Source organism: Pogonomyrmex barbatus, unplaced genomic scaffold, assembly GCF_055798465.1.
Source record: "Pogonomyrmex barbatus isolate J1 unplaced genomic scaffold, ASM5579846v1 scaffold5, whole genome shotgun sequence".
Classification (NCBI taxonomy): Eukaryota; Metazoa; Arthropoda; class Insecta; order Hymenoptera; family Formicidae; genus Pogonomyrmex; species Pogonomyrmex barbatus.
Window position 1 is genome coordinate 3,329,874 of NW_028297149.1, and position 22,310 is coordinate 3,352,183.

The 22,310-nt window shown below is 40.6% G+C and overlaps 5 protein-coding genes and 1 pseudogene across 5 annotated transcripts; 1 reads left to right on the forward strand and 5 right to left on the reverse strand.

Annotated features, from left to right (window-relative positions):
• Nucleotides 1–6,548: 6,548 nt before the first annotated feature.
• LOC105423791 (uncharacterized protein F54H12.2-like) lies at nucleotides 6,549–7,874 on the reverse strand. Its single transcript, XM_011633705.2, has one exon. It carries the CDS (start codon nucleotides 7,872–7,874, stop codon nucleotides 6,549–6,551), a length of 1,326 nt encoding a protein of 441 aa, XP_011632007.2.
• A 1,500-nt stretch (nucleotides 7,875–9,374) lies between these two features.
• Nucleotides 9,375–10,514, reverse strand: LOC148935327 (uncharacterized). Its single transcript, XM_089081782.1, has one exon. It carries the CDS (start codon nucleotides 10,512–10,514, stop codon nucleotides 9,375–9,377), a length of 1,140 nt encoding a protein of 379 aa, XP_088937908.1.
• Nucleotides 10,515–11,578: 1,064 nt separating this feature from the next.
• On the reverse strand, nucleotides 11,579–12,927 carry LOC148935328 (uncharacterized). Its single transcript, XM_089081720.1, has one exon. The coding sequence runs from the start codon at nucleotides 12,721–12,723 to the stop codon at nucleotides 12,007–12,009; it is 717 nt and encodes a 238-aa protein (XP_088937846.1). The 5' UTR covers nucleotides 12,724–12,927; the 3' UTR covers nucleotides 11,579–12,006.
• A 1,773-nt stretch (nucleotides 12,928–14,700) lies between these two features.
• LOC148935329 (uncharacterized) lies at nucleotides 14,701–17,539 on the reverse strand. The gene has a single exon (XM_089081661.1). The coding sequence runs from the start codon at nucleotides 17,096–17,098 to the stop codon at nucleotides 14,705–14,707; it is 2,394 nt and encodes a 797-aa protein (XP_088937787.1). The 5' UTR covers nucleotides 17,099–17,539; the 3' UTR covers nucleotides 14,701–14,704.
• A 99-nt stretch (nucleotides 17,540–17,638) lies between these two features.
• On the reverse strand, nucleotides 17,639–19,192 carry LOC105422667 (uncharacterized). Its single transcript, XM_089081662.1, has 6 exons — nucleotides 18,633–19,192; nucleotides 18,476–18,547; nucleotides 18,329–18,394; nucleotides 17,935–18,234; nucleotides 17,805–17,856; nucleotides 17,639–17,706 (listed from the first exon to the last, which is right to left on the reverse strand). The coding sequence occupies exons 2-5, from the start codon at nucleotides 18,534–18,536 to the stop codon at nucleotides 17,852–17,854; spliced, it is 432 nt and encodes a 143-aa protein (XP_088937788.1). The 5' UTR covers nucleotides 18,537–18,547; nucleotides 18,633–19,192; the 3' UTR covers nucleotides 17,639–17,706; nucleotides 17,805–17,851.
• A 64-nt stretch (nucleotides 19,193–19,256) lies between these two features.
• Nucleotides 19,257–21,651, forward strand: LOC148935330 (uncharacterized; annotated as a pseudogene).
• Nucleotides 21,652–22,310: the final 659 nt, after the last annotated feature.

Consider the following 22,310-nt stretch of genomic DNA (forward strand, 5'->3'; position numbering starts at 1 on the left):
ATTTTTCGTCCGCCATTTTGAAACAAAATTGCAATTAAAAAATCGGCTTCCTTAACTTTGTTCGCAATTGAATAAACTTCAATTAAAAAAAAAAACATTAAAATCGGTTAAGATTTGAAGTCTGTACATAATTATGAAACACGATTTCTGAGTTTTAATCTCCATTTTTCATCCGCCATTTTGACACAAAGATCAAATTAAAAAATCGGCTTCCTTAACTTTGTGCGCAATTGAATATATTTTAATTAAAAAAAAAGAACATTCATGTGTCACGCGATCGTCGTAACTTCGTGTCACGCTCTCGATTCTAATTGTTTTGACCATACCGCAGCGGGTTCACATATGCGAGATACGCACACAAAAGACGAGACACGTACATGTGTGCTCGGCGTTCGGCAACATTGGCCGAAGAGAATAGAAATATTATCCTACTCTCTCGCACTGTGCGCCGTGAGTAGAGAATAAGAATATCGTTGTATTCTCTCGCGCTCGCGACGCGTATGAGAAGGAAATAGAAATATTATCGTATTCTTTCGCGAAGTATGCGCCGTGCGATGATCCAGCGTCTTTTGATTATCGTTCATTATTGCTAATGTAGTATATATAGCGAAAGAATTAAAAAAAATAAACAGACATTAACAATGCATGAAGAGAAACGAAAATCATATATATAATTGTATATAATTTTATGTATAAAAATTATAATTATAATAAATAAGAATGTCTATGAAATTATTTTCTCAGTATAAATGTTTAATATACGTTTCGAAAATCTTTAAGAAATTCACAGTTTTGAGTAATGTAATTACTTACAAATTGTAATTACTTACAAATTCGACAAGATATTTATTGAACGATAAATGAAATAATCAAATTATATTATTTCTTCTTTCTCTCTCCTTTTTGTTTGATATAAGCAAAAATATGCACAACTTATTAAATTTATAATTAATTATCTGAAATATAAATTTCCATTTCTAAGAGTCGGAATATATACAATAAGATTGTAATAAGAAAATAATTTCATACTTATTCTCACTCATTTATTAAACTCTTCAGTTATTATAATTTTATAAAATTATATAACAGATCATTATGAGTATGGCAAGTAAAGCATATAACAATTTTTGAATTTTTTCATAGAATACGATAATATTTCTATTTCCTTCTCATACGCGTCGAGAGCGCGAGAGAGTACAACAATATTCCTATTCTTTACTCATAGCGCATCGGTGCGAGAGAGTAGGATTTCTGTTTTCTTCTGCCAACCCAATGTTGCCGAGCGCCGAGCGCACATGTACGTGCCTCCGTCTTGCGTGTGTATGCCTCGCAGCGGCCGATTTCGAGAAATAAATTTATCCGAAATAAATTTGATGTGCGATAGTAAACAAGAGAATGAATTATGTAATAAATTGTGTATGTAACAATGCAATGTATAATCCTTTCCGCAAATGTCTGTATATGCACGTTTTGTTAACTATTTCAATCGCGCATACATCAAAAATATCAGAATCAAAACGATAGTCAACGGAATCTGCATATTATATTTACATTTTAATAATATTTTATTGTCGCGAGCGCCGAGAACGCAATCACGCTCACCGCTGACAAAGCGGATTGCGGCAAGCGATACTTTATCCGACGAATTATTATTTTACCAAGCGATAGCGATTACCAACGCTACCGTGCTAATCGCGCAAATATTGTGTAATCGTTCCACGTGAAGCAACTGTTAACCGGGTTGCGCGGCCCTTACGCGGAAAACCGCCGCGCGACCCAGAAATATACCGCGAATGCTGACGAACATGTTGATGATACGGCAAGGACCGGCCGCCTGGAACAGGATAAAAACGGAAGACCGATACTAGGAGAGGACTCGTCGAGATCCGCCGTGCCGTCACGTCTGTCGCGGTCCGAATTAAAAAGGACAATCTGTATCAAGTGTTAATAAAGTTTATTTAGTATCGAACAAAGTGGTGAGTGCCTCTTTCCCGCCGACTCCTTGATCGATCCCCGAAACGACCCGCACAACATTATTATAAATATTATTATATGTATATATATATATATATATATATATATATATATATATAATTACACATTATTATTGGACGTTATGAATATATATATATATATATATATATATATATATATATATATATAATATATTATATATTTGTAACGTCCAATTATATATAAATTGTCATATTTTTAAAGATACACTCGCACCATGATAAAAATTCACAAATATACAGCGCCATAACGTTTTTATTTTGCAAATAAAATGTTATTAAAAATTTTTTTAGTTAAATTAAGTTTTTTAGTTTAATTAAATTTTTCAGACATCAGTCGTATATTTCATGTAAGAAAGATAAAAAAAAAGAAAGTAGGAATAGATAGCATCTCCTAACGGAGAATGGCTGGGGATCGAACCCGAGGTCTTCGCATGGCAACTCTGACACATTGCCATTCTACCAATGCAAAATTCTGTTGATTATTGTTTTGATTCTAGTATTTTTGATATATGCACGATTGAAATAGATTGTTAACAATAGTTAACAAAACGTGCATATAAACATTTGCGAAAAGGACTATACTTTATTACATTGTTACATACACAATTTATTACATAATTCATTCTCTTGTTTACTATCGCACATCAAATTTATTTCGGATAAATTTATTTCTCGAAATCGGCCGCTGCGAGGCATACACACGCAAGACGAGGCACGTACATGTGCGCTCGGTACTCGGCAACATTGGGTTGCCAGAAGAGAACAGAAATCATCCTACTCTCTCGCACCGATGCGCTGTGAGTAAAGAATAGGAATATCATTGTACTCTCTCGCGCTCTCGACGCGTATGAGAAGGAAATAGAAATATTATCGTACTCTTTCGCACTCCATGCACCGTGCGGTCGTCGAGCGTCTTCGACGTTATCTGATCATCACTCGTTATTATTGATATAATATGAATTAAAAAGTGTAAGCAGATATGAAAATAATGTATGAAAAAAATTCAAAAATTGTTATATGCTTTACTTGTCATATTCATAATGACCTGTTATATAATTTTATAAGATAACTGAAGAATATAATAACTGAAGAATCTAATAAATGAGTGCGAATAAGTACGAAATTATTTTCTTATTACAATGTTATTATATATATTCCAACTCTTAAAAATGGAAAATTTATTATATTTCAGATAATTAATTACAAATTCAACAAGTTACGCATATTTTTGCTTATATCAAATAAAAAGAAGAGAGAACGAAGAAATATAATTTGATTATTTCATTTATCGTTCAATAAATGTCTTGTCGAATTTGTAAGTAATTACTCAAAATTGTGAATTTCTTGAAGATTTTCGAAACATATATTATACATTTATACTCAGAAAATTTCATACACATTCTTATTTATTACACAATTATAATTTTTATACCTAAAATTATATACGATTATATATAACGATTTTCGTTTCTCTTCATGCATTGTTAATGTCTGTTTATTCTTTTCAATTCATTTGCTATACTACGTTAACAATAATGAACGATAATCAAAAGACGCTGGATCATCGCACGGTGCAACCTGCGCAAAAGAATATGATAATATTTCTATTTCCTTCTCATACGCGTCGCGAGCGCGAGAGAGTACAACGATATTCCTGTTCACGGCGCTCAGGTGCGAGAGAGTAGGATGATATTTCTGTTCTCTTCGGCCAACCAAATGTACCGAGCGCCGAGCGCCATGTACGTGCCTCGCTTGTGCGTGCGTGCGTGCGTGCGTGCGTGCGTGCGTGCGTGCGTGCGTGCGTGCGTGCGTGCGTGCGTGCGTGCGTGCGTGCGTGCGCATTATAAAATATATAATGTAATATATTTGTACATTATTTATATATATAAATATTATAAATATATTTTATATATTTGTAATGTCCAATGATATATAAATTGTTCATATTTTTAAGAGATCCGCACCATGATAAAAATTTATAAATATACATCGCCATAACGTTTTTATTTTGCAAATAAAATGTTATTAAAAATTTTTTATTCTTATTAAATTTTTCAGACATCAGTCATATATTTTATGTTGTAAGAAAGATAAAAAAAAGTGGTATGAACGGACAGCATAATCTCCTAGCGGAGAATGGCTGAGGATCGAACCCAAGCTTTTCGCACGATAAGTCTCATATGTTACCACTCTATCAACATAGAACTTCATCTATCACTTTCGATTCTGATATTTCTATTGTATACATGATTGAAATAGTTAACAAAACGTACGACAGATATATTTGCGAAAATTTCTTTTCTAAGTTATTTGTACATTTGCCTTATACGTTATGCAAGGCAGAAACACGATGTCTTATTTCGACGAATATAAGTAGTATGTGGGCTGTTATGGGGCGTCAAAACAAACCCCCACCACTTTCCACTGGCGCCAGGGGCGTGGCCTCCAGCTGTCAAGATAGGGCCTCCACGTGGAAATGGAGCGTTCTGATTGGCTGAGGGGCGTGGCCGGAGATAATTAGGTAATTAATGGTGCGTTCTGATTGGATTCTCCCATAGTTGCCCGGCGTGTGATTGGACGCTCCCATAGCTGCCCACGTGCGTGATTGGATGCTCCCAAAGCTGCCCGGGGTGTGATTGGTTGTCGAAATGCTAGACGAAAAGATAGGGGAGGGGATGAAAATGTCTGGGTCCGTTCGGGTCCGACAAAATAGCGTGTGCAAAGATGGCGGACACCTGAGGAGAATTTGTTCCGGGATCTGATCGGGGGTGCGATAAAATGGCGACAAGAAGGATGCCCGGAGTGTTGAAAGGGGATCATATACCTGACTAGCGAAGAATGGAATGCGATGGGAAAACAGGAACGGACAAGTTCGCTTTAGATGTTTTAATGACCTCGGGGTTATACGAAGCTCTTATCCTATGACAAACGCAATGTCTGCAAAATGTTTTAGATATTTTTAGCTTGAAGTAATGTAGCTAGGATTAATTTTAGGTTGGCGGGAAAATAAGAGGGCTGGAATTTAAGTTACAAAATCATTAAGTTTATTATTATTATGTAATACATCATTGTACATATCATTTCATAATAGTATTGTTTAATATTTACTTATTCTTAAAAGTACAAGTTTGTATATGGCAGCACGTTATATGAGATTTATCGCATTTACTTTTTCCATGAAGAAAGATTTTACGAAATAATTGTACAATTAATCTATCATTATCTTCGTAATCCTCGCTGAATGTTTCGAGAAATTGTTTAAGATTATAACCGCGGGACAAATAATAAAGAAATACGCAGCAATATTGCCCACAAGTTTGAGAAAATGTGCCCTGTAGACGCGTGATGTTCCATCTATGGGTAGTAGAGTTTCGTTGAAGTCGCAGATTGAATCTGGAATCCAAGGGAGGTAGTCCGTAGCTATCGAAATAAGTGCCTTCTCCATGCTTGTCTATGTAGAAGGCGACCCAGTGTTGTCCAGGGCGATCGTGATTATCGGTGTTCGCGACGATGGCCGTCGACTTCGTCCACACCATCGGGATTCTGTCGGCAGGATACACACCCGCATGTCCGACACTGAGATGACGCAGCGCCCGTAAGATTTCGAACGAATTCATCTCTCGCAGAAAGGGGAGACGATTCAGTTATTTCCCCCCTCTCTGGTGTCGCTATATTTTTATCCTCTTGCTTGGATTTTACGGTAGATGTCTCCTTTTTTTCATGTGCGAGTTTCGATAGCTCTTCTTCTTCTTTCTCCGCTTGTTCTGTTTCCAAGCTCTTATTTCTCCACCTAAGGAGATTCGGAAAATTTCGTTTTATCGTAAAAACTCCGCTTTCTGTATCGGAGTTATTGAAGCTTTGATCGGTAAAAGAATCATCGTTGCTCGAATTACAGCTGCTGTTGCTGCCTTCTTGCGATTGCATCCAGTATCTCAGTTTGCACACGTTGCGCAACGCGCAACGAAATTTGAAATTTGATTAGAATTTCGATGAAACCCGTGATGACCGCAGCGTAATTCATGCTCCTCGTCTTCCGCTAGGTTTTTGAATGCGGGAGAGATTCCTTCTAGATTATATACGTTTCTGCCGAGCGTCTTTTGCAAATAAAGTACTTTCTCACGGCCTCTGCTATATATGTAACGTACCCGCCGTGCAATTTCACGTAGTTCCACCGTGAAATGCTCGGAATCGGCTGTTCCATCAATCCATTCGATACCGTGGAAGTTTTGCGAGAGCCAGTTGTTTTCTTTTCTCGATTTTTCGGGTAATTCGGTGAACGGATACGGTGGTAGCACAATGATCTACGAAAGCTTCGTTAACCCCGACGAGCGCAACTTCCTTCGGTATAAACTTTCCCTCGATGTCACGGAAACCTTGTATATCGACGATTATATCCATGATGTAGAATATGCTTTTTTCCGAAGCGGCGTAGTTCATGTGTCGAGTAAAACTGAAGCTGCTTTCCGTTGTAGTTCGAGTAAATATAAGGAGTGACCACAGTGGAGGGGTGAGGTTTCCCATTGGTCATTGGCTTTATCCGCTAAAATCTACAATGACCTGACGCGAAGAGTCGATTTCCATCACGTTTTCGAACTCAGCGTAAAGGATACAATTAATCGTTGTTGTAATCGCCTTTTCGAATCGTACCTCTAATCGTAAACTTCCATGTCTGACAAGATTCCAATGTCCTGCGCAATTTGCCGATAGATCGGGAGTGAGATCGAAAGCGAAAAGCGTGAATCCATCGGCATAATCTTCTCTACTTATGGAATTCCCTTCGTTTAGAAAATGGATGCCAGTTCCCGAGAAGAGGGTGTTATAAGCCTCGATATAGAGCGGCTCGTCTTTTGAAAAATTTGGTTGCAGCGGTCTGCTCGGAATTTGCATGCCATCGGCATATAACGAGAAGAAATTTATGCCGTAATTTTTGAAATTAAATGGATTTAGCTTTCTATCGCCGTTAAACGCTTTGTTATCGACGAATCCGACTATTACGCGTTTTGGAAGCTGGCCGAGTATCGCGTTATCAATCGATTCTCCCACCACTCCTGCGTGAATCGTGAACGTTTTAACTTCGACTCGTGTCAGAGGATACTTGGCGGTTGTTTTACTCAACATTCTCGCATGATCGAGTAACACTCCGGGGCTTATTTTTGCTCTTCTTATGAGCAAACTAGCATCTAGAATACGTATTTTCGATGTTGAGTTGGCTTCCATGAGACAAAACGCATCTCTCGAGCGAACGAGTCTCATTCTAACCTCTACTCCATTAATTAAAAATTTATCCTGATTAAAGACGTCACAATGAAGATGGCCTATTAGATCCAGCGAACGACCTCCTTGGACGTATCGGGCGCGTCTTACGAGAGCTTGATTTGGGGTTCCCGATTCTAATAGCGCGTCCATATGACCGGGCTCGTCCGTGTCCCAGAGAGAAGAAGTCAGATGGGAAGTTTTTGCCGGTGAAGAATAATTTAACAATGCTTCGATGTACGCGCGGTACGCGTAGGCGTTGTTCGGGGGTGATACGAGTTTTTGATTGAAGTATACATCGATCTGGTTGAACATCGAATGTAGTAGATGATTTACAGGGCCTACTTTGTTTCCTCCTGCCGCTGTTCCAGGGCCGGGTAAACTTTCCACTCGTACGCGAAGGCTTAGCATAGTATGCGTGAGATCTAGATAATCTTCTCCGTGTCCGGGTACGACGAATTCTATAGGTGCGTCGTCCGCGAGCGAAGTTACCGGTTTGTAATAAATCCATTGTGAACTCTCGATACTCGTTTGAGTAGGTGGTAAACTGAAAAGATCGAGCTCACTCTTTAAACACTCGCTCGAGTGAGTATGGAGAAAAGACATATTTCTCAAACTTACGATTCACACTCGCGTCAGTTAAGCGAATATATCGGATACGGTGCGCTTTTTCCCGCTATTTCGTCGATGTTTCGTCCGCTTTTTAGTTTTTTTCGCCGCTGCTTTCCTTTTCGATGATTTTTTATTCGGTTTTTTCACACCGATTTTCGTCGATTTCTTTTTTTTACCGACTCGTCTACGTTTACGAACAGGACTTCTCCCGGATTTACCGGTGCGTGCGTCGTGCCCTCCAAAGGGAAACTGAGCCACGCGCATTTTTGCGGATGTTTTATATCCCGATCCCTTCATTAATTCGCTTATATTTTCTCTGGCTTTTCTCTTGAGATTTCTACCCGATTCCTTGAGTCGCGTTTTGAGAGCTTCCTTGAACGGGGTATTGTTTTCAACATCCTCTATCACACCAATTCCGGTGCGTAAAGCTTCTTTCCCGAGTGCACGTATTCCCCTGCTTAGATAAGGAAGTGCCCTTCTAAATAATCCTCCGAGGAAACTCCCGATTCCGTGGCCACGTTGATAGGCTGAACCGACGAAAATTCGCGGAATTCCTCCTCCCCTACCTCCACCGTTCTGCCTCTCGTAATACTCGTCGTATTCCATAGGGTGATTAGTTTTTTCTCAAAGCTCCGAGACTTTCCAGCGCATGATAATTAACGGACACGTCTAAAGTGTAATGTCGCTATCAGCGTTCCGAATGGTATTTTTTCTCCACGATGATCTTTTATATCTATTTCAATTTTACGGAATTTCGTTTGACGCAATGGAGTATATTGCAGAGTGGGGAAATATTTTACCAGATTCGTCCCGTACGTGTAATTACAGCCGGGTGTATCGATTGAAACGATTCGAAGAAGCGGACTCCGCGTATCGCCGGTTATGTAAGGCTCGCAAATGTCGCAATAAACGTACATTTTATCAGGGATACCGTACCATAGGCTACAGGGTTCTACAGTCCAGAAAGATACTGTGCGTCCAACACCGATGGTATAACCGAGTTTCAAAAACGGCGTTAATTCGCTGAAATCAAGTAATTTGTGACGGTAAATTGTGCCGGTATCATTGGTGTTGATCTTCAATATTTGAAAAATATTAGCCGGTAGATTTATATAATGAACGAGACTACAGTTGTCGTCACATTCGATGCTTATACGGATATTACCACCTGAGCCTTTTTGTAGTTCGAAAGTAAAATGCGAATCGGCGCGTCTGCACTCTTTATTAATCGCGTAGATAAGTTCCTGTGTATTTTCATAAATCCCTGGTTGTAAGTGCAATTCTTTCACCGTAAACTTATCAGCATTTTTCTCATCATTTTCGTTCTTCAAATCGACAAATCTAACCTTATTATCTCCTCGACGTACGTGGAAGAGACTGGAGGGAAATTGAATCTCGCTAAGCACGACTTCCCATTCTCCGAATAAATGTACACTATGAGGTAATTGTGTGGTGAAAGAAGAGATTGTATTTCCCGGAAAATACTTCTTACTGCTATCGCTCGGAAGAACCATGAAAAATTGCTCCTCCTCCATCTTGGAGAAAAGTTAAACTTGAAGCGGGGATCCAACTGTAGAATTTGTTGGGATATCCTTGCCAGCTAACTAGCACCTGTTTATTAGCACCGCGTCCTTTGCTCTTTATCACGCGCTCGACGATAAACTCTTCTTCCGCTAAGTTTTTATTGACCCGTGCTAATTCTTGTTCATAAAAAATCCCATCGATGTGTTCACCCAATAAATCGCACAATTCGTACACGCGGGGTTTTCGCCAATAGAGAACGCGACAAACTCGAAATATTTCCTCGCTCCACCGCGCTTCGTATCCTTTCTCGAAAGTGGCTTTCGCTCTACTAACGCGTACGAGATCGTTAACATCGAATTTAGCCTTTTGTTCTACTACTTTCGACGCCCCCTTCTCCCTCTCGCCTCTACGTCGCTCCATATTTTCACGTGCGATGCGGGCATTTTCTCTCGTAACGGTCGCCGGTTGCATCCTGATGGACGAATGACGAGTGTGATTGTAAGCGCGTACGATATCTTGCAATACATCGATGTAACGCCGCGTGTTTTTATGCGTAAAATAGCGCCACATTCGCTCCTTCAACGTTCTATTGAAGCGTTCAACGACAGCGGCTTTGATGTCTCGATTGCGAGCTACGCGATAACGTATGCCTCTTTCTTTCAGAAAATCTTGCAGCGGACGTGCGATGAATTCTTTACCCTTGTCGGTTTGTAAGTACACGGGCGCTCGTCCATCGCTTCTCGAGAGAATGTTTTGGAAGCCTCTTGTCACGCAATTACTCGTTTTATCCCGCAGCGGTTCCACCCAGACGAATTTGCTAAGTACGTCGATAATCACGAGCAGATAAGAAAATCCGTCGTTATAACTCTTGAGACTACGGAGTTCGATCAAATCGGCCTCCCACAGATCGTCGATATTCGTCACGTTGTAACGTAATCGTGGAAATTTTCGCCTCGAGGGGCGGTGCAGTGTGTACGCGTCTTGCGATTCGAGCCAGCGAGCTACTTCTTTACGAGAGAAATTCGGTTTAGCGGCATGCGCCAAGTTATCCGTTGCCGAATACCCCGCATAGTGCGCTGGATCGTAATACAAATTTTCAAGCCTGGTCATTTCAATTCACTCTAATCGAGTAAACGTCTCTTTCTTGCCTGTCGAGAATCTTTCGCGAAGGTTATAGGGATATCGTCTTTACGAAAACGCGGCGAAAGAAACAACGCGCACTTCGCTCGCTCTACTTCTTCGGTCTTGCGTTTTCTTCCCTTTCTCACGCGTCGTACCCTCCTCGTCCCCGTCGTCGTCGTCGTCGTCGTCGTTGAAAGTTTTCTCGGTATTTTTGGGGTGGAACTCGCTCGTGGTGGTGATAATATCTTGACAAATGTGGTTGCTAACAATTCCTTATTTCCTACGAGTACAGCCGGGGTGTTCGTCGTACGCAGTAATCGTGCAAACTGACCTCTTCCTATTGCTTTCACGGTTTTTCTTTCGCGCATCGCATCGTTTATCAGTTCCGTGATATTCGAATCTTTTATAACGTTACCCTCGATAGTCACGATTCCTTCTTCGTTCCAAGTAATTCTCGCGGGTACTGCTTTATCAATCAAATATTTCAAAAGTAAACGTGCCTTGGCGCGAAAACTTTTCGGCACATTTTCTAATATTTTTTCGATGCTTTGCCGCTCGCGCCTACGCAAAGACTCGGCCCGTATTGTATTACTTACGTACTCTTCGAGATGAGGAGATTTGCCCGATGATTCGCGCGCCTGTTCGGCCACGTCTCCCTCCCGCGCATCTGAATTATTCTCATCGGCGGCGTTACGCATCGAATCTTCCTTTTGCGTTTTATCAAAATGAAGATATCGCCAAAGTACTTCCTTATACAATTTCCATTTCTCGCTTACATCGCTCGGAGTGGGTGAATTAAGAATCCTGCTCATATCTGAATCGAGTCGTGATAAAGGCGTACCGGGTGTTTGTACGGAATTTAAATTTTCTCCCTGTATCATCTCCAAATTCTGTCGTGCGACGTTTTCCGCCGTGCCTATTACCGGATATTGTTGTTGTTGTTGTTGTTGTTGTTGGAACCGTTGCTGCATTCTTTCGAGATTATCCGTGGAAATTAAGACTATCTTCTTTGCCCTTTCCATAACTCGATTTGTTCTTCTTCTTCTTTTCTCTCGAACTACCCTCCGATAATTTTTGAAAATAGGAAGGATAGTATAGGTCCGATAAGATACGGTAAAAATCCGCCTCGCTGTAGTAATAGCTTTTTCTTACTTTTCCAATTACCACCGCGTTTTCTCGCTAAGTGACGCAAAGTTGTTTTATATCTGCTTAGACGATTTTTTTCACTGCGTTCGAGCGGAACGTTACCCTTGAGAGTATTGAAAACGCACTCGCAGATACAGCGAATGAATTTTTCGTCTGCCCAGCGTAAGAAAGAGGCGCGCTGATTTTTGTTCGAATAACACAGCGCTTCGAGAAGACAGATATTTTTCTTACCGATCGAGCATTCCGCGATTTTTCTCGCATTAATCGATGACGTTCTCTTCTTCATCGCGAGGAACTCGCGCGACTGTCGCGAGAGAATGCGTGGACGATACTTTTATACGAAACTTCCGGAAAAGGATCTGCGCGCTACATAAACGTAATTCGCTGTATCATCGGGAAATATGCTCGTGCGAAAACGATACTCGTCCGGCGTCGATTGTTTTAGATCAAGCAATAAATATCCGTGAGGTTGGGACGTGGCGTCGTGATACGCTTCCTCGAGAAACTTTGGATCGTTCGGATAGACTTGACGAGCGAGATGACGAATTTGCGCGCGATCCCGGGGATTTTTGAAAACCACAAAGTAATTCGCGTTCAGAGATATGTCGCGTTGTCCGCGGCCCTGATGAAAGAGATTTTGTGTGATGAGAATTACGCTGAGATTTTTATGATGACTTCCCTTGGTAAACAGATCTACGATCGCTTCGCTCGAAGACGATTCCCTCATAAGATCGTCAATTATTATCAATTTCGGACGAGTCGGATCGCTAGAATAATCTTCCGGACGCGGTAATCCCTCGTGAAATTCGATCGCTGCAACGAAATCTCGAGTTTCGTATTGAAGCTGTTGATAAGCATCCTGCCACTCCGCGTAATAAAACAAAATTCTTTCGAAACGTACATCGGCCATTTCGGATAAATGACGAAGAAATCTCTTCACAAAAATCGTTTTCCCACATCCTGTGGGTCCGCACACGATCGACGTCCACGGATGTTTCCACCGTACATCCATTTTACGAAATGGCAGATTCGCGTCTGTGCGGGGTTTCATAAAGGCTGATGGTTGTGAGGAGGCTGTAAGCTTATCCCAGCGACCGGAGGCCCCACCGCGGCGAAGATACGCTCGCACCAGCGTTTCCCCGCGAGGGCTAGCGAAAAACACCGCGGGACGAGCTGATTCACCCCCGCGGTGTGAGCAAGCTTATCCTGGAAGATGCTCGCGCCAGCGAAACAGCGTTATAAACCGGCCATATAGTTTGCGTTAAAAAATTAAAGATAAAATCATTTTTCTTAAATATAAAATATTTTTATATGAAATGAAAAATCTTTTTTAAAATTTGTTCTATATATGTATATATTCTTACCTTTTCTATAAAAGGTATCGTTTTTATAAAAAATACAGCGAGGGTAAGAAATTGAAGAAATCAAATTTTTTCTGTGCATGTAAATATGTTTATTTTTTTTTTAAATGGCTGAAGGAAGGCGGTAAGGAGTTATGGGAAAAAACATGTTTTAAGAAATATAATTTTTATAGATTTATTTAAAATAAATCGAACATCAATTTTATAAAAATAAAACTTCTTAATTTTAAAATTACAATATTTACTTAAGATATAAATTAATATCAGCACATGTACACATTTACATTATTTTTACATCTCGTTCTCTCTGAAAAATATATTTTACAAAAATTTCTTACAATCTTTGACTAGGAAAACTCGATTATTTAAGAAAGCTTAGGACGAGAAAATTTATTCCGGTGCATAACCGTACGGAACCGAATAACGGTTATTAATAAATCTACGTTTCAGCAATACCGGTGAGCATATCTTTGTTTCATCTCGCGTAACAACGTCGTGAAACGCTGTGCGTCGAATTGCACTGAAATGTAGATTTATCGATGGACCGGCTTCGTCTTGTCTTGTTCTTTCCTTTTCTATCAACATATTCTTAATACTACTAAAATTTATTAATCTGCTATTCGATGAATTTAAAGTAATACCCTTAATTTTACATATTTCGTGTGTGCACCCCCGATGGAGTACGAACAATGTACGCGTAGAATTTCGGGCCACCGGAAACGAACGATTCGATGTAGCTACCGCGGCCGTAGCTCTCGAGCTCGTCTGTCATGTCACCCAGGAAATTCCCCGTACGCGGTTCATACTCATTCGGATCGCCGGTACTGACATATATACACGAATCCGTGTCGTAATATAAAACCCATTTATCCAATAATTCTAAGTAACTGTACAATTTTAATCGTGCTTGCGCCGTTGTGTATGCCGCGATCACAACGTTCGTAAGCGGAGAATGCACGACCGCCTCTTTTCGGAGTCGCCACGAAACATATATTACCTCGTCGTTTACGGGTAATATACCGGTTATCTCGTGCTCAAGACTCGTAAGCAAAGTCATAAATTGCTGGTGAGATTTTATAATTTCGGTATTCGGCAAATTGGATCGTTGGCCGAATTTTCCCCAAAATGAATTTAAACAAAGCTTAGCGACCGAACGTAAACCGGGATTACGCGCGATGTTTCGCCTGTCGAGTGTGATACCCTCGGTTTCCTCGTATTCCCGAAGGTAACGCTCCTTAACATCATCGTCAGCGCCTTCCCTGCATTCGCTCGGCCAGCCGCTCGCTTCTTGTTTTAATTGCAAAAAGGTATTAATATATTCGGCAAACAGTCCGCCTTGACGAGTATCGCTATCGTATCGCGCGACTTTATATTCCCAAATTTCGCTCACATGCGTCACGAGATAACCCTTCTCGACGGCTTTGCGTAATTCACAAGATACCCAGGTACCCTCGAATTCTCGATCCACCGGGTTCTCGTGAGTACACTCAACTTGTGAGAACGTTTCGCAGCAACTCCGACATAATGCAAACAATAATTTACCTTGTACGCGGTACGGTAGTACCGGATGAAAGAGATCACGTGGTGGGAGTACTTTACATCGCACGAGACCTTCGACCGAGTTGAAATTATAATTTGGTGATACCCCGATTAACGAAGAACACTCTTGCCCTACGTAAATTTTAGGATCGGGAAAACACCGGTTTTCAATACGAAAGGATACAGAGAACATACGTCGACGTAACGTATTTTTTCCGTACCTGAAACTTCATATCGCGTGATGATATTTCCCGTGCGTCCACCATAAAACGCTTCGCGAGGATCGAGAGGAGTGTTCTTTATCAATGGATGATCCTTAAGAAAATTCTGCATTTCTCTATTATTCGAAATTTCTCGGTCGAAGGAGCACTCCCATTTCTCCATCACGTGGTAACCGCGTTTACGAAGGCGCCATGACATCGCGAGCGTCCGTTCGTAGCGCGCGTCGATCGTATCCCCGCGATTCGCAGACGAAAGCGTACTATCGCGATTTACTTTAAAGCACGAAGGGCACCCATGCCAGAAACAACCGTGAAATTGTAGCACCCAGCGTCGTGACCCGTTTTCCGTTTCGTAATATCCATCAACGGGCGTGCTGTCGACTTTATATTCGCGGCCTCGCCCCGCGTGGATAATGGGATGTTCGAGTTCGCGTTCCATCCACATCAACCACTGTAGAACTTTGTGCGATTGCCTGTCAACGTTTCTGTAACCGCCCGACGGAATGACTCCTATTTCCTCCTCACGCAAAAAGTTTTTACGAAAAACTCTCATGCATGTGGAAGCGATAGTCGTACATTCCTCAAACGGACACACGTTTCCACGTTCTAAAAATATTTTTCTAAAACTCATGCACGCTCGTCGAAGGATATCTACGTCGTTTCGACAATAGCTGATAATTTCGCGCTGAAAGTCAAAAATATAATTTTCACGAACCATTTTCGCGTGCCATGCGTGGAACTTTTCGCGTTCTTCCGGCGACATGTGATCGGGAGAATAATATCTAACATCGGGAATTGATCCTATATACGATTGGTTATCGATAGTATTAAATAAGTGCGGGAAACAGCCTTTATTCGACGTATCGCTCAGACCAAAGGCCTTAGGTAAATCGGATAAACGCATCGGCATATAATTAATGCTATCGATAAACTTCGTATGTCCGACCGTCATTACGACGATTTTTGTTCCGTTCAAAATAACGCTCGGTTCATGGGTGCTCTTCGGATTTTCTACAAAATATTTTAAGATAAATTGCGCGTCGAACGCTTTCGCATTATGCGCGATAATAATTTGTTTGAAACATTTTGTCGTTCGCGTTGCGAAATCGACAAATTGTTTCACGGGATCGAGACGGAATACGAACTCGCGCATTCCGCACCATCGGCATCGCACCGTCATGTCGTCTTCGTTTGCACATGCTACGCAAATTTGTTGCGCTACGCAAAGAGTCAGTACATGAATTCTCACGTTTTCGGTACCTACGAGCGTCTCGTCTTGCCGCGTTTCAAAATCGTAAAATATAAACGCGACACGACCGCCTGTTTGTTCGTTCATCGCAACGTTATCGTTTTCATTTTCACACGTCTTTTTTTCTGCTCGCATTATCAGGGTACTTGTATCCTCGCCGGGATCGCTAGCTTTACGAGCAAGAGGACGCATGAAACATAGATGATTCGACGGTTGTAACGAACGACATGTTTTACAAAAGACCGTGTCGCATTTATGTAACGTGTTTGCACGTATAAATCGCCCGCAATCGCTACAAATTTTAACGGAATTACATATGCTCGCGCGAGATTTCCCGTTATATGATTTTTCCGCTCGGTGACGCTCGAAACAAGAATTACCGAAAAACGTACGATTACACGCTTCGCACCTAATTATTTCTCTATCACGATTTACGCACGGAGGTGAGGCGCGACAACGAGGGCATTTTTTTGCGCAACGATGCCCCCTATCATTTCGAAAGCCCTCGTTGCACGTTTCGCAGTAACCGCCGCGTGAACCGCCTGCAGCTCTTAAATTTAATATAGGATTATAATGACGCGAATCCTCGTAATACATTATATTTAATGTATACGAAGGTTCGCGTCCGAGGGAGGCGAGTAATGCGCGACCGTCGTATCTCGGTTTTTCACCTCGGCCAAAACTACTAAAATTATAAATTATTATAGCGATATTTTCCGCGGCGAGAAACCGTTGAAAACGCTCGATTTCATTATATCCGCAACCTTCCTCGGGGATCACGATACCCGCGCTCCTCGTTAACTCAATCGCCAACTCACGCTGTAACGAAGACGTCGCGTATCTTACGGATTCCCACCGTTCGTGCAATTCTCCCGTGCGCAGAGTACCACGCTCGCAGTAAATCCTCGCCGTTACGAGGGAGCGAGGAAGGCATAGATTGTCGGAATTTTTTATTTGTAAAATCGAGCGTTTCGCGACGCTTTCTCGCGTTAATTTATTTGATCCCCCGCGCCCCGAAGGTACCGCTACGTTAAAAACGCGTATGGTGAAATCCATCGCGATATCGAAACCCCCGGCGCTTTGCGCTACCGAACTCACGAGTTTCCATATGTCCTCGTGAGTCAAGTCTCGCGCCGGACGAAACGAAAGACCTGCAGGGCCATGCGATAAATTTGGCGAATCGAAGGATAACCCCACATAATCGCCCAAACGTATCGCATACGCGTGGATTTCGCGAAACGCGTTTTCTAAATAATTCGCGATATCGCTAGCACCCTCCGCGAGAGGACGTATCGCGAATGTCGCCTCCCTACCTAGTACTTCAAATTTTTGAAATTTACGAGAGTTTTCCGCCCGTAATACAATATAAGTGAAATTTTCACTGACCGTGTCGCTGTCGTCGATCGCGGCATCCTCGCCGGTTAACCGGTGCTCCTGCTGTTGCTGCTGCTGCTGCTGTTGTTGATGTTGCTGTTGCTGCTGCTGCTGCTGCTGCTGCTGCTACTGCTGGTGGTGCTGCTGCTGTTGCTGATGTTGCTGCTGGTGATGCTGTTGAAGATCCGTCGAATGGTTCTGAAGCCGGTGTAAATGATGATCTTCTTGTTCTTCTTCTTCTTCTTCTTCTTCTTCTTCTTCTTCGCGTGAAATGCCTCCTCCTGTTTGTACTGAAAATGGGAAACAAAAAATATTAATGATAAATATTTTAATTATACTCGATTTTATGTTAGCGAATAGATTCCAGCATACCAAAGGTATCTCTTACCTTGAGCAGCTTTCCTCTTCGCTTTTACAAAGCTTTTATAGATCGTATTAATCTAGCAAAAAAACATTTAATTATAAATTTAACGGAAAGAATAAATTATCTTAAAATTTAAAAATAATATTAAATTTACCTTCATAATTTTCCGGAGAATAGCCCGTCCGTGTTTCGCATTGATGGAAAATCTCGATCTCTTCTTCTAAAAGGCCGTCGCACATTTGCTCAAAGGCTCTTCTCCTGTTTTCTTCGCCATCGTCTTCTTCCTCGTCATCGTTATCGTCATCTTCTTCTCCTTCTCTATCTTCTTGTCTTTCTTCTTCATCAATTTCTTCTCCTTCTTCATCTACATCTTCTTCTTCTTGTTCTTCTTGGTTTTCCTCCTCTTCATTTTCTTCTTCTCCATATTCTGATTCATCCAGGTCGTTTGCTTGTACTAAAAAAGAAAGAAGTCGTTATTATTATTACCTTTTTTCAAGAATTAGCTAATACGAGTTTTATAACTTTTATTATTTTAAATAATTACTCACGAGGTGCGTAAATTTCTGTGTCGGCTTCGCTCAGAGTCGGCTCCTCGTCGCTATTTTCCTCCACATCTGAAACAAAATTAAGCTTTTATTAATTGAATTCGATATTCTGTGAGATAATTTTGAAAGCAATATTTGCTATTTTCTTACCTGAAACCAGATCAACCATTGGGATACCCTCCTCCTCCTCAGGTTGCACGTCTATCCGCATTCGCACTCGTCCTAAAAATTCGATATTTTAATTTAAAAATCTGAAAATTTAAAAATCTAGATTTTCAATTATATCAATTTTCTATTATTTACTCACGATCGTTTACTCCTTCCACCTCGTCTTCGGCGGGGCGTCTCAGCCCTCGTAGTTGGTACGGATGTACAACCGCGATGTTATCTCTCGCTTAAAAAAAATATTTAAATTTAGAATTTTTATACCTACATATTCTAATTTCAATTACTTTAAAAAATAAATATTTACCTCCTCCGGTGCACCTTGTAAAATAACCGATATGTCCACCGGCATCATCCTCCCCCACGCCAGCCATTGCACCGGTTATGTATTCTTTCACAATATTTAAAAGTCTTTTGTCCGTGAAATACCCTAATCTGAACATAATGCTCAATAGGGTTTTCGAGCACTCCGGTACGAATTTTGCAAACGTGATGTAATTTGCTTCTTCTTCATTTGTTAATAGCGAGATATAAGCACTCGCGTTTAACGTCGGGTTGATATTCGCGCACACGATAAAAAATCTTCTTAATTTTTCACTGAGTGCCATTTTTTATTCCTTCACTATTTTTTAGAATTAAAACAGCGAACGAATCGACGCAGTAATGTAAAAACCGGTCAAGTCACCCCGAGAAAGTATAATCTCGGAAATAGACTTTTCTATAATTCCGCACGGTATTTATACTTTGAAAATCTTACTCACGCGCTCCGAAAAGAGGGCGGCCCGCAGAAAATGCAGCGCCATTGGACAGGTCAAAATTCTCCTTAATACAGGTTACACTTTTTCTATTCTCTCACCTTTTCTTTTCTATTTCTCTACCTAAAACTTAGCTAAAAGAAAATCCGAGCTCCCCATTCAAGAAACATCTCTAACTCGCTTATTTTGTAGTTTCTAGATTTATTATTAAAAATATTTTGCGAAGAAGTTTTAAAAGTCTAGAAAATCTAAAGTTTAAAAGATTTTATAATTTTACAATTTAAAATTTTTAAATTTTAAAACCTTTTAAAATTTTTTAAATTTTTTAAATTTTATAATTTTTCATTTGCCCATCCGCGCGCGCAGTTCTTTTTCTTAGTAGATAAGTCGACGAGCTCGACGAATTCGTCAGCCCTCGATTCATTCGAGTGCCATCCTTCGAGGTTTCAACTTCGTAAATCCGAAGTAGTCTCTCATTTCGACGCTTGTGATTATTAGTTACATTTGAGAAGAAAACAGGAACAATGGCGAGCCGAAAAGCTGTTCCCGATACCGAGAAGCGTAATACTCCGGAACCGAACATTGCCCGCGATTCCGAGAAGCGCAAGTATATCTGCGATATTCCGAAGGAAAATTGTAACGAGGAACGAAACGACAAGTTCCATATGATGCTCTCGACAACATATGGACTCAACATCTCTCACACGAAAAGGATACACGTCGGATTGCAAACGACAAACGAAGGAATTTTTGTGCCAATGGTTAAATTAACCGGTAATTATGCAGAAGGAATTTATTTCGACGCTGATTCCTGACAACAATTCCTAAACAACATGGGGCTTATCGACGAGTATTTAAACGCTAACAATAAATCGAGACCGGATCCTATCATTGTCAAAAATGTTGCGATCAACTTTACCTCCTCTTATGGTCACGGTCCATATTACTGGCGTATAAAGAAAATGAAGAGGCCACTATGGAAAATATCGAAATTCAACATCGAGGAACGACTACGGATTCGCAGCCACCGACGAAGAGGCGTAAAACCTATGCTGTCGCAATTGTGATGCAGAAGAGTACTTTTCACGGTTTGAAAAATATTGTGAAATGTGTCGACGCGCATTTAAAACATTTACAAAACGTGGCCGATAATGTTAACAAATGCGCAATATCTTATAAAAGAAATAGAATTAAACCTTCCAAAAAGTTACATAGATAGCGATATTGTAAAACTCAGTTTGAAAGGAAATTATCACGAAATCGCGCGCAATGTACGCACGCAAATAAACGATTTAACATTTTTGGATATGTATTTCGATATAATATTTGTGGAATTAACTTCTCTGAGATTTAATGAAATTCTTCGTATTATTTTCTCAAATCGTAATTTGTAACTTTTATTTATGAATTGATATAATAGGTACAACAATATAACAATAAATGATTTGTAACTTAAATTTCTGTCTTTGCCCCTCTTATTTTCTTTTCATCCCAGCCTAAAAATTAACGCGTTGCGTTGCTTCGAGAGAGTTAGAAATATCTAAAAAATTTTTCAGACAATTTTTCAGACACGTTTGTTATAGACTAAGAGCTCCGAGTTCGTTAGAAAAACATTTAGTGCGAACCCGTTCCTGTTTTCCTATTGCATTCTGTTCTCGTCAGGTCAAGTATATTCCCTTCAGACTTCCCTCATCTTTCTTGTCGCAGATATCACTTTATCGAATCCTGAGCGGTCTCGAAACAAATTTTTAAGTTTCGCTAACTATTAGGCGTTGAGAAAGGCCTTTTGTCTTAAGAAGAAACTCGATTTACATCCCCATATATACAAAGTAAATTCCTACTTTCGGAGCGTTCTGCGTATCGTACCGCTAAAATCTTTTTCCATTAACACCGGGATCGAACATATTCCCTTCGTCGTCCTTTTTATTGCTGACGCCGTTTTGTCGGACACACGATCGGTCCCGGAATAAATTTTAATAGTTTTTCGCTAGCTATTAAAGTGTTTGGAAAAATCTTTCATCTTAAGAAAAATGTGTGATTTGTATCTCATATATACAGAGAATCAATTTCCTTCGATCTAAGCTGTGTATCATACCATAAATTCGCATTCCGTTCTCGTCAGGACAGGCATATTCCCTTCAGACGTTCGACGTCCTTTTTATCGCTAGCGCCATTTTGTCGGATCCCACGCGTGGACCCGGAATAAATTTTAATAGCTTTTCGTTAGCTATTGGGTCTGGAAAAATCTTTCGTCTTAAGAAAAATGTGTGATTTGTATCTCATATATACAGAGAATCAGTTTCCTTCGATCTAAGCTGTGTATCATACTATAAAATTCGCATTCCGTTCTCGTCAGGACAAGCATATTCACTTCAGACGTTCCTCGTCCTTTTTATCGCTGGCATCATTTTGTCGGATCCCACGAGCGGGCCGGGAATAAATTTTAATAGCTTTTCGTTAGCTATTGGGTCTGGAAAAATCTTTCGTCTTAAGAAAAATGTGTGATTTGTATCTCATATATATAGAGAATCAGTTTTCTTCGATCTAAGCTGAGTATCATACTATAAAAGTCGCATTCCGTTCTCGCCAGGACAAGCATATTCCCTTCAGGCATTCCTCGTCCTTCTTATCGCTGGCATCATTTTGCCGGAGCCCACGAACAACCTCGGAGTAATGCAATGCAAAGAATCAGTTTCCTTCCTTCAATCCAAGTTATAAAGTCATTCATACAGTATCATACCATAAAGTTCACATTCCATTCTCGTCAGCATATTCCTTCAGACGACTGTCATCTCCGTAGTCGCCATTTTATCAGACCCCAATCAGTCCGGAACAAATTTTTAATGGTTTCGCTAGCTATTAGACCTCGAGAATCCTCTTGAGAAAAATTCGATTTATTCCTCTCATATACAAAGAATCAATTTTCTTTCTTCGCCCCGTCCTGTCTACCGTACCATAAAACCGCATTCCATTCTTCGCTAGTCAGGTATATGATCCCCCTTCAACACCCCGGGCATCCTTCTTGTCGCCATTTTATCGCACCCACGATCAGATCCCGGAACAAA